Source organism: Plectropomus leopardus, chromosome 1, assembly GCF_026936395.1.
Source record: "Plectropomus leopardus strain MGB_pleo_1.0 chromosome 1, ASM2693639v1, whole genome shotgun sequence".
NCBI lineage: Eukaryota > Metazoa > Chordata > Actinopteri > Perciformes > Serranidae > Plectropomus > Plectropomus leopardus.
In genome coordinates this window covers 18317269-18330411 of record NC_142176.1, presented here as the reverse complement: position 1 = coordinate 18330411, position 13143 = coordinate 18317269, and the positions used below count along the sequence as shown (strand labels likewise).

General features: G+C 38.5%; 1 protein-coding gene across 1 annotated transcript in view; it reads right to left on the bottom strand.

Annotated features, from left to right (window-relative positions):
* lgr4 (leucine-rich repeat containing G protein-coupled receptor 4) overlaps window positions 1-12829 on the bottom strand; it is a 40934-nt gene extending 28105 nt beyond the window's left edge. Inside the window, exons 1-2 of the mRNA XM_042493721.2 lie at window positions 11973-12829; window positions 151-222 (exon numbers count right to left, since the gene is read on the bottom strand). Of these exons, the coding sequence (XP_042349655.2) occupies window positions 151-222; window positions 11973-12154 (254 nt within the window). The 5' untranslated portion in view covers window positions 12155-12829. The remainder of the gene's footprint in view (window positions 1-150; window positions 223-11972) is intronic.
* Window positions 12830-13143: the final 314 nt, after the last annotated feature.

Below are 13143 nucleotides of genomic sequence, written 5' to 3'. Positions count from 1 at the left end.
CTTCAGCTGAGTGGACGGGCATGTTGTGCACCCTATACTGTGTGTTTTGCAGCACAGGCTCAAATACCCAGGTGCATATCATAAGCCCTCATGTCAACATTGTACAGAGTAAATACATCATTAGCAGGAGAAAAAGGGGCATGTACTCACAGCTCTTCCAGATAGGGGAAGTTCTTGAATACAAACGCTGGAAGCTCGGTGATGTTGTTCATGCTCAGGTCACTGTGGGAAAAAAAAATCTGTTAGAAGAACAGTACAAGCACAAAATCTTAAAAAAAAAAAGCTTACTAGTACCTTTAAATCAGTTTGTTGACCTAGTTTCACATATCATTACCTTGTCACAAGGATACCGTTATTGAGAACTGGACAAAAAGGATAGTGTATGTTTCAGATGTCTGACCTGACTTTGTGTAAATAGGCAACAAAAAAACCTGTTGTAGTGTAACCAGTAGCCTCTCATTTTCTCCGTGTGTACGTTTTGTTCCAATCATTTTTTTAAGAACTTATTTTTTTGTTTGCCTTTCTACCTATTTTTTTTTTTACTCATTTTTTAACCTAACTGTATTTCTTTAATTATTTACCACTCCCCCTTTCTTTTCTTTACCCTTTTTATTTTTATAATTTAACTAAATCATTTGTTTATTCTATTTGATTTTTGTTTATTCATTTATGTTTGTCAGTGCCAAAAAAATGGATATGAATTAAATCAACTGTGGATGAGCCCTTATTTTTTTATCAACTAATTTACAGCATTCATGCAGTTAAAGGGCTCAACAAAAAGGACTGCCCAAGGCACGTAAAATGCCGCATTGTGTTAGCTAACTGAGCAAGTCATTTGCCCGATCTGCAGTGAAAAACAAGAATTAAACATATTTTTCTTGGAGTAAATGATGAAGGCATCTAAGGAGTAAGCCATCTCACTTCCTTCTGTTTAGTGTTGGAAACATACAGTGCTGATCAGGCAATAATAGTGGCAGGTCAAGACGACGTTTCTGAGCTAAAGGGCAGTCAAGCATTTCAATTATCCCGGAAACAAGAGTTTAGTGGAGTAGCAGTAAAGGATGTAAGCGCAGCTATGAATTACGCAGTTTGTCACAAATTTGAAAGCAAGCGGATAAAGTTATATAAAAATGCTAATGCCAATGCAAATGCCAAAACATGTCAATTAAGTTTAGTCTTGGTTGTTTTTGATAACCGCTAATAATTCAAATAATCTGAATCACTGCAAATATAAATTGACTGAGGGCAAGAAGATTTCTGACCCATTTTCCCCAACCGAGCAGGTGAATAAAAGCATTGACGTTGAACCTTGATTTCAGATAAAAACATAATGTTTTGACTGTAATTGGCGACTACCCAAACAAACAATTGGGTAGCTGTGTCAACCATCACTTATGGAAATTTTAAGTCTTTTGACTGTGCCTGCATGAGTGTAACCTCAACCAAAAAAAGGCTTGAAAAAGCCCTTCTCTTTAGCCCCGGGGATCTTCATTTTTCAAACCAACTTCAAGTAAAGATAGGCATGTAGCAGCATGAAAAATATGCACACAGGACTTGATTTGCTTCCCCACCAACGCTAATATGAGTATGTGTGTTTACATCTTCATAACAATCATTTAAAAACCATGCATATACGCTACTGAAAATGTGTTAACATCAGAAACACAGTGCAGTGTTTTTGACTGGCTACGCAAAGTTAAGGACCATCAGTAAAAGGGGACAAAAGGCTGTCTCTGGTCTCCTGAATAGACCTACACAGTGAGACCAAACTCTGGATCTCTAATCTTGATTAGGAATCCACTAACCTGCTTCAAAGAAAACCACCCCCTCGACACAAGATGTAAAGAAACTGCACTTATCAAGACTAAAAAAAACATCCGGGATTCACAAATGAAGTGCCCCCTGCCCCCCTATCCCCCCTCTTTCACTCTCCAACTGGCCATCTTGAATTTCACTGCCAGATCTCTCTAGGACCTTGTGTGTGGGCCCCTGAATCCTACAAGGATCATATTGCCCTTCCTCTGCAGTCCCAACTACACACACGAAAACACACACACACACACACGCACAGCGGCCTTAAAAGGCGGGCCCTGACAGAACCCTCATCATCCCTGCGACCTGCGTCCCATCTCCACTTACCTGGTTATCCAATTACCATACAGACTGCGCAGCTACGACAACACTTCCATCAACATCCACCCACTCATTATCGTTCTTTCCAACCCAGACAACATCTCTGGTGGTGTTCTGCAACCACTACTGCAGATCTGCCACCACTGGCGGTCAGATGGATACATCCCTAACCACATTTTAAACCGTTTGACTAAATCTTCTGCAGACTGTTGACTGGTCTGAACCACATGCAGGGCTGGGGAGTATGGGAGGCCTGCATGACTCTGTCACACTTCCTCCCTCCCTCTGTGTCTGGCTGCTTAACTCATCAAGGTCCTGGCCTGTCCCTGCTAAGATAGATTGGAGGGGACACTAAAAATGCAGCTGTGATAAATGGTGACAAGCCTGAACGCTTCTACAAACAGGTATCAGTAAATTTATATCCCATGTGCCACTTGGATTCATTTTAGCAGAGATGAAGCAGAGAGAGGTAGCAGACATGCTCTGGGAGAAGGAAAATATGGCTACAAAGGTGAAGCATGAAAATATTCGAAAAGTCAAAATACAAATCCTTTTCAAAATACACTTCTATGTTACGCTACACCTAAACTGATACATTTTGATTGTAAAACATTTTGTCTCTCAAGTAGGGTTGCAACGGAAAGAGATTTTCACAGTACGACAACCATCTAAGAAAATACTGTAATTTCGCAGTATTACACAGCATTACATTCTCGGTCAAAATGACCCTTAAAGAAATTAAAAAAGAAGGATTTGTTTTGTTTGAACAATTTTGTTTTTATCACTATGATTAAGACAATTTTTTAAATGTAAGTATGTGTAAAAAGTGTCCCTTTTGAAAATAAAGGTAAGACTCAATTCTAGGACTGGGTGCTGTCAAGAACCTCACAATTCAATTCAACTTTGATTCTTTGGGTCACGATTCAATTTCGATTCAATTCGATATTGATCCAGTTACTTTGATATCGATTCAGTTATGTGTGTTGATGTCAGAAATACCCAGATAATTCATTCGAATACCTTCTGATATGTGTTCAATAAAGCGTGCATTATCTAAATTGATTTGGAACAAACTGACACCAAAACTTTTTTTTACCATTACATTATTCTTTATTAAATACAAATTAAAACTAAAATAAATTTAAAGTACAGAAAAGTGCACATTTTTGCCTGAGCTGAACTTAACAAAAGTAATAAACATTTATGCAGGATTTGTCAACCTGGATTTCAGTGTGATCCTCAGCTTTAGCGTTAGCAGCAGGTTGCAAAACATCTGCGTGGTGTCGGCTCGAATGGTTACGTAGGCTCGTCGTATTGTTGCTCACGAGGCTCACACACCACATAACTGATATCGACTTTGTGTATCCACATGTCGGCTTTTAATGTTGTCGGTGCTGATTTTAACACGCTGCTACCTCGCACCACCGTCGATACATTTTGATATTAAACCTTTTTTTCTAACAACTATCAGAAAAAAAATCTGTCAGTACTAAAAAGCCTGACAACACATATTTCATGAGCATACATGTACTGTGAGCACGTGCATGGCGAGCAAGCACATTGTCTACTCTGCAGCTGGTTGGTTAGCTGGTTGGTTAATTACAGCAAATACTACTGAGTTGGCAAAAAGTAAGACCACAATTTCATTTGCTTTGATCAAGGACAAGGTTGAACTGTTACTGAAAGTTACACATGGTGGGGGAAAAAAGGTTTTGTTGTTCTAACACAAATACAGCAACATATTTAAGCAGTACTGGACAGAAGCATTATACATTGCTGGAGGAAGCCATGGAAATGGGAAAGGAGTACCCACACAAGAAGGATCACATTAAAAAATCAAAATCAACAGATAAACAGATCTTGGCTTGACATATAGAGGGTGATAAGACCCAACAGGGAGGCAACTTGGGTTTCTGCTTTTTCAGAAATCTGTTTCTGCCAAACCAGACTAAAATGCATCCCTGAAAGTTTCAAACCTTAACAGCATCAGCATATTAGGTCTTACTTTTAGAGGATCCAAAATGTGGGCTTGGCAGAAATGTAGCAATTGTTAAGCATTTTAAAATTAAAACATGAAGCCATATATACAGATGTGTTTGTGATTGTATAGAAGCCCATGTGTAGTGATGCAAGAGTGACAAACTGATTGAGACTGTCCCTGACCTTCCTGTCTTTACTTTCAGAGTTAACCAACTGGCATGTAAGTGTCTGGTTAAACATATGGGTGATTGTGTGGACAAAGCCTTACTAAGTTCACACAGAAATAGTGCACATCAAATTTTTAAGAACACATACAGGAATTAAGATAATGTATAGCTGAAATGTTGCTTTTGAATGCACAATTAAAAAGGTGGAGACAAATGACAGGGACCAGTGTATCCATCATGTTTCCTGGGGCCAATGACACTTATGCACTTATGATTTTTAAACAGTTTGTAGTGATCATATATTGAAATATGCATTTTAATTAGACTTTCAAATTACAGCAAAGGTGCTAAGCATGAATAAGATGAACACTACACACACACTAGGGGTATTTTTATTTTCGCGCATATAGAGGTTTTAGTCATGAGTCAACACGTAATGCCTCTGAACTGTCATGTTTCCGCTCTGACGCTACCCATTTAAGTTAACATCTGTACATCTGTTACAATTACGGACAAGAAACAAATTCTTGCTAATTCTAGTCCTGAGATGTAGTAATTTAAATTATTTCTTAAACTTGTTTGTTCAAGGAAAGCCTTTTATTAATTTTCACACTGTTAATTTTAAACATGTCTTATTTTTTTAATCTATCGCCTCCTGGGTTGGTGTTAAAGATACTGCACTTGGTTGGTTTTATTCTTACCTTATAGCAAGAACCTACTCAGTGACTATAGGTAATCAGTCCTACTCTTCTACTCTCATTACCTGTGGTGTGCCTCAAGGTTCAATTTTAGTTCCAATTTTTTTTGATCCAGCCTGCAAATCACACCCTCCTCCTCCTGTGCCAAAGCCAAGAAAGATTTGAATTTTATTTTATTTTCCATTTACATGCTACTACTCTGCAAAATATGGCACAAAATCATCTGCAACTCAATAACTGAAAATCAGAAGTCTTTTGTTCTGTGAATGCCCTTGGTCCCCTTTCTGCAGATTTCAAGCCCACTGCCAGAGACCTTTGTAAAATACTTGATTCAGATTTGACCTTTTAACCTCATATCAAAAAAAGTTGTTCAGTCCTGCTTCCTCCAGTTAAGATCTATCTCCAGAATTAAATCAATGCTCTCACAGTCAGACCTAGAAAAAGTTATTTATACATTCATCTTTTCCAGACTAGATATCTGTAACTCCCTCCTCTCCGGTATTAATCAAAAATCACTCTCCCGCCTCCAATTAGTTCAGAATGACGCAGCTAGGCTTCTCATAGGTTTTAACGGACAACATCACATCACCCCAATGTGATGTCGTCCCCTTCCCTCCATTGGCTCCCTGTCCATTTTAGATTTAATCTGAAGATTTTACTGATTGTTTTGAAAGCTTGTCTGGATCTGGCCCCAAGTTACATTATCTGAAATGTTGACCCCTTATGAGCCAGTTCACAGCCTTAGATCCTTGGGGTGGAGCCCTCATGATCGTTCCAAAGTCTAGGCTTAAAATTGAACAGTCTAAAAAGAATCTAGCACAAGTTACATTCCCATACATTTTAATAGTACTAGCAATAAAAATTAAATCAAAGTAGGATTGACATATCTTGAAATGTAAATTGCAGGTTATCCTCCTTTGCATTTTCTTTTTTTTTTTTAGTTTTAATTCTTTTTCTTAAATGAGTGAAAGCTGATTTCCAGACATGGAGAAGCTTTCCCCTGTCTGCCTTCAGTTCAACTATTTAAACATTTTTGGAAAGCAAACTGCATTGCAAAGATCAAGACCTTACCAAACTCCCTTTAATTAAATGTAGGGCTGGGCAATATAGCTTTAAAATAATCACAATATTTTAAAGCTATATCACAATAAGCACTACATATCTTGATATTTTTAAATGTCCTTTAAACTAATATTAACTACTAAAATACAAAATTGTTGAATGAACTGCAGTTACAATTAAGTTAAAGTAGGTGCTGTCAGATGATAACGTTGAATACACTGCTGTTATAATAACAATATAAAAATACAATAAATCAAAGCGGGACCCATGGTGCTTTTATTTTGAAGGACCTGGCTCGTCTCAAGCCAAAAGTGTCAATGTTTTTGCTGTGGACTTGAAGCTTCCAGTCAACAGTTCGATGCTAGCGTTAGCAGACAGTTACCATGGCGCCTTTAACTGTGAGGATTCATTCAGTGTGAGCAGACAACAAACAAACAGCTCTCCAGTTCATATATTACTGATATAATATAATAATAACTAACTAACTAATGCTGCAGCACACACCCAGACCATTCAGTGTCAGACTGAGAAAACAGGATCAATGCAAAGGCATTACTCGACACATTTTTTCAAGATCTAATCAGCATTATCAAATATAGTGTGCGTGATGCATAGAGCATTAATATAATATGTAATATAAACACATATAAAAGCTAACTTATCTTTATTGCGCCGCATTAATATCAGAAACAAAAGGGTTCGGCACATTCATTTTGTGGATGAATGCAACTCATTTTTCTGCTCTAGTCCAAAGCTACACTTTACATAAGTTCTTCATAGTCCACCTGATGTCAGCTGCCAAGAATTACTGTGGCTCTCCCTGTTGTCCTCTATAGCGCTCTGCTAAAGGCAGCATGAATTCTGCTCTGCACTTCAGTCAGTCTGGACTTGATGTCATTGTTGTATGTTTTGAGCGGTACAAGAGACACTTTAAAAACCGATTTGAGTAGCCAGAGCGTCTGAACTGAGACCGTGATCCAATTGGAATAACATTTCAAACCAATCAATCTGGATTCAATCTAGATATGCAAAAAAAAAAAAAAAGATATGGCCTGGCAGTCTGAACAAGGCCATACACATCCAAAATTTGGCTTGCTTTGCTTAACAGTTAACATTAAATATACTTATGATACAACCCATTTAAGTCACAAACCTAAGACTTCTACCAAACTCAGCTTGGGGGAACACTGAATTTTTAAATACTGGGCACACGATTCAAAAAATCAGCAACCATTAGCAGTAAGAAACTGAGTCATGAGCAGAGAGGGAAAGGTGTATAAGTGGAGGACGGAGTTAATATTCTCCCATCCACAAGTCATCCTGTTTAGAAGTGGGAACCACTGACTGGCTCCTTTCACCTCTGCTGACCAAGAACAAAAGTATCATTCAGTTAAAAATGGATTGAGGGCACCAATGGTGAAGCCCGCAAGCTCCACCAGCAGAGTGCAAGACCCCTGACACCACCCCTCCTTCTTCCCCCAAGTCTCAACCTTGTTCATGCTATGAAAGGACCTAAGTCAACCGCGATATAAGCTGTAATAACTCCCTCTAGCTCCCTTAAAATGCACAAGAGTTTATGCAGACACTGTACCAAAAACCTGTGCAGAGACTCAGTGGCAGGTAAACGACATACCTTCAAAAGGAGTGTTTTCTTTGTTACTGGCTAAGGGGCCTCCTCTTTTCTCTCATCTGCTTTTCTGTGACAGGGATGTTTCCATTACAGATGCCAAAACTCAAGCCCCTGTGGGCTCTAGGTAAGAGTCCACTCCAACATCATCATATGATTTATTGCAAAACGCATGGTCTTCTACTGCCGTAAGTTTTTTTCAAAAGCAAAGATACAAATCAACAGCAGAGAGGCAACAATAGAATAGAAATATTAAATACTTGTCCTTGTCAAGAGAACTTCTTGACCTTTGGGCATTGCTATGCTTACAAAACACTATCTTGAACCTGCTTATGCTATTATGTGCATATACTGTATATGTGCATGTTTGTATCTTTAAATTCAAAAATGTAAGCACTGACTAGACTATTTTTTGTTCAGTGTCTAAGCCACCAAACCGATTCAAAATGCATGATGGGTGCAAACAAACTTCAGTTTAAACACTGCAATGACAAAGCACTCATATGTGAGATTTTTTTCCCTTTACACATCAGCAGACCATTGTGCCTGCATTAGCCTTGAGAGAAGGAGCCCTTGCAGCTGCAATATGTCTCACTAATCCATCATGATCCCTAACCCCAGTGCTCCACATACAAAAGACGGAGGGAGTGGGAGAGGACAACTTAAGTTCAAGAGACCAGGAGAACAAATGAGAATAGGACAGAGCGAGGGACAAACAACCTTTCACATACTTTTAAGAGGCTGAAGCGAATATGTGAGGCAGTTTAGTGTTTAAAACCTGTCACAGAGCAATTCGATATGTGCGTAGCAGAGGCAAGAAGATAGCACAATCTTGAAAACAACATATTGTTCCCCATTTTGGCATAAAATAGGCCGGTAGAGTGGCAGTTTGAGCTATGATATCATTTTGTGAAAACATTGCTCCATGTTGTGATCGAGATGTCAGGCTGCCCATAATAAGGAAAAAGTATGCTGAGAGTTTCAGCTGTAAGCAGTAGGCCCACTGTGACATGTCTTGACAGCCTGGCATATGAATCCACTTCCTCTGTTTACTTTACCCAACACTTTCTTAACAATGGTGATTTCTCGTGGCACAGTGCTGGTTCTGGTGTAGTGAGGCTTTGGCCACCATTCTTAAAAGATGGAAAAACAGCACAGAGGTTTCCATAAACAAGAGCAAACCTTCAGGCAAGGTGACAATAAAAAAAGGTTATTTACTTAACCAAATAACACATTTTAAATTGACAAGTGCCTGTGTAAACTTAAAGTCGTAACTTCTATTTTTTGAGAGAGTGCAGTAATTACAAAAAGCCACAATAAATTGCTGTTTTGAATGCTGTTGCTGAGGTGGTTTATGATTAACCCGGAGGTTGTGAAACAAGCTGAGGAGTTTCTTCATGGGGCAATCATCAACTGTACCTGCACCACCCCATAAAGAGCAACCTACCCGGTGCATATTTGCACCACTTATTTTCAATAAAAGTGAGTGCCCTTACATGAAGCAGTAGTAAAACTCTTAGTCAGACTTGTGGTGAGAATGTGATAATGGCAGTAGCTTGACTTCTAATTATTATGTACTAAACATACTGCTGCCTACAATCCGCGCAGCATTACTCAACCAAATCTAGCCCTATTTGTGCACTCAGCACTCGGTACATTACTTGGTGGTTTGGTAACATAGGATTTTCTAACCAAACCATAAGGGTAAAAAAATTCAAATGTTATGTGTATAACCTTTATTCAGCAGTAGGCTGCATCTAAAAAACATGTTTCTGCGTAAAAAACAAAAGCCTTCTGTTTGCCGGTAAAAGAAATCACAAAAAAAAGAGCTTTGAGGACACAACCTGCTGCTGAACAACAAGTTAAGAAATGCTTTTAGAGAGATTACAGAGAGCTGAAGTTACAAACAGAGATAACCCCAACTGTGTTGATCATAAAGCAGGGCTGCACAATGTACAAAACAAAACAGTATTACAAATAATGTTGCAATTGTGATATAGGTCAGGATTATATTTTCACTAAAACTTTGTATAAAAACAATTATGTGATTATTGTTGTTCTTTGTACCAAACAAGTGCATTCACTTGCATCTGAAATATGATTTCTGTAGCACCACAATGCTGCATTTATAATGGCATCTTTTGACAAACTTGATCTTTATTGAAAGAAATTGCTGCTCCAGTGATATGGATATTGCAGCCCTATCATTGACTGGGAATATCATCAACATGTCTACAGCTGAAGCGATTTGTCAATCAATAGAAAATGTATCTGATTATTCATTTAATCAAAAATGTTCAATATTGACCTGGTTCAAAGGAGATGCTTTGCTAACTTGGTATAACTGTAAATTGAAAATCCTTTTAATTTTGGACTGTTGCTTAGAGAAAACAAGCAACTTGTAGAAATCAGTTTGGCTCTAGAAACTTGTGATGGGCATTTTTCACAATTTTGACATTTTGTACACTATTTTCTCCAAACTAAATAGCAATTACATTATCAACTGGTCTGCCAATTACTCTCTAAATTGATTGTTCAGTCTAAAAACCTTCAAAAAGTAAAGAAATAACCACTGTAATTTCCCAGTCCAATATGACAGATTCAAATGTCTTATTTATCTGAGCAACAGAACCAAAACTCAAATGTACTCAGTTAGCTATAATATATGAAAATGAAAAGAATCAAATGTTACATTTGTAACACCGTAACCATAACTTGTCATGCATTTTTTCTGGATAAATGACTTAAAATTATTAACCGAATATCAAAACAGTTGCCCTTTAGTTCCAGATTGCTGCAACTCTAAAATGATTAACTAAATAACTAAAATCGCATACAACAATTAGTTGCTTTTAGGTTTCTGCAATATATCAATATTAAATAGATATTGATGAGACTAGATATTGTCCTAGATTTTGGATATTGTAATTAGAGCTACAGCGAATACTCAATTACTCGTATGAGATGAATTGCCAACTAATTTGTTAACTAATTCATCAGTTTGAGTACTTTAACAAAAAAGTAAATAGAAATCTGATTAAAGTTTGTTATTGTTAATGTTTTATGGTCTCTTTACTTCTCTGTGACAGTGAACTGAATATTTTTGGGTTGTGGGCAAAACAAGACATTTAAGGATGTTATGTTAGGCTTTGGGAGAGAACAGGGTCGAAAATTAATTTTTTTTTGTCCACCTGGCACCATAGCTTATAGATTACAATATATGCCCACCTCTCAATGGTTCTCCATTGTTTTGTTTGTTTGTTTATTGTGGTTAGTGAGTAAAGCAAATCTAGCAGCCACTTGAATATTTTAACAGCATTCTGCTGGTGCTAATCTCCAACCCTGTTGGCTTTTCCTGATTTTGGCTGCATTGCAGTAAAGTCATGTCATTTCTGAACAGTTTAAGCTGTTCTTTTGTTACCTTTACCCACCTATTCATTATATCCACATCATCTATGATTATTTATCATCTCATTGTGAAAATATTTTGTGAATGCATCAGCAGTCAACCCTGCTGTCGCAATATTGATATGAAAGTATTTGGTGAAAAATATTGTGATTTTTTTATTTTCTCAAAATCACCTGCAGCCCTGCACTACACATGTCTATCAAAACATGATATGGTGATGTGATGTGTGATTTTCACAGTATAATAACAGTCTCAGAAAATATTGTAGTTTCACTGCATTACAGGATTATTGCTATTGTTATCAGTTACAACCATCCCTGAAGACATTAATATAGAAACGTTTTTTTGTTGAACAAATGCTTCATTACCACTTTTAGGACTTATTTTATATTTTTATTTTATATTAATGCAACTATATCTAAAAAGTCTCCCTTTCGAAAATAACCACAGATTCGCTGCCTAGTTGTTGTTTTTTTTAACACTGTGGATTATAAAATGTACACGGTATGAGGACTGCTGATTTTTATACCACTGTATACATTGACATGAGTATAACGCTGCAACCCTACAACATGAGTAGAAAACCAATTTAATATTATTTGGGGGCAAGATTTACTTTTTTTCTTGTTGTAATATAAAGTTGATGACAAGTTGTGAAGCTTTGACTGAACTACATAAAGACTTCGAGTTATGGCATGTTAAGTAATGACTAGTAACTCAGCATCTTCATAGGACATTTTTCTCCGGTGGGCCATGTGTGGAAAGTTTACCCCATGATGTTGAATGCACCTCTTGAAATGTAAACACAACATCCCAGGCCTTTACTGTGAGGCACTCAGGAGTGCACAGACATGTTTTGAGGTTGTATTTCATAGTGGATGTTGGTTAGTACTTACAGGTAGTAGGTGAAAGCACTGAGCCCGGTTGGGACGGTGGTCAGCCCTCTCCCGGAGCAGTCTGCACCCCCATCTTCATCGCAGCTGCATGAGGGCGAACAAACGGCCGTCGACTGCCCTTGACCGGTAGCACCAGGACGAAGGAAACACCACAAACATATCCAAAACAAATCCACACGCATTTTCTCCCCGTAGCTTCAGGTGCAAGCGTTGAAAAAGATGGCCTTTCTTTGTGGTTTAATCTATTCCGGACGTCGACTTCTCATGTGGTTTCGTCGGTTGAGGCATGAAGAGATGAAGCCTGACCGACGCTTTTCAAAACAAAATATACCGTCCGACCACTTCATACATTCACGAGCCCGACTAAAACACAACCGTAACGGTTTAGCTAACGTTAACAACCAAACATCGCCCTCGAAGACGAGTGTTTTACCTTGCTGTGAAACATTTCTCAACCCCCCTGTGTGTCGTATTAGTTCATGAAAATAAAGTAGCAGGGCTGGCGACAGGAGCGGTACTGTACCTTGCGTTTTTTGCGTTTTCGTTGTCCCATTAAATAACCACCGAAAATACGAGCGGTGCCTGCTAATGCGTCGCTAACAGGCTGATCCGGCGGCGGTGAAATGTTCAGTTACCGGACAATCATGGTTTGTTTCCTAACAGGAGATCACCGACAGTTTTCAGCCATTCCTCACGTTCCCCTCCTCTTCTGCTCCTGACATCAACAGCATGCTTGTAGCTCGGCAGGCACCCTACCGGACAACCTGCGGCACTGGGCCCGGCCTGTGCAACACTGAGACCTGCACCACAACGTCAGAGGCTGCCTAACCGCTGCACACTCAGCAGCGAGGCAGCGGCAAAGTCAGGTAAAAACTCAGTGAGGAGGTGCAGTGTTGTGAAAACGGCGTGTTTACTATGTTTCAAAAGCAACGGAGAACGAGGAATTCACATTATTTACCTAATTAAAAGTAGTGTGTAAAGCAGTGGTACTCAACATACGGCCCTCGGGCCAAATCTGGCCCCCGATAGTATGCCAGCTGCCCCCCAACCATTCTTTTGAATTCATAATAAATATAAAGTGATTCACATTGGGAATTGTTTTTGTAGCCTACTTTTAGTATGCATAAGGTTCCAGAGTACATAAAACAACATCAAAACAGACAGAGAAAAT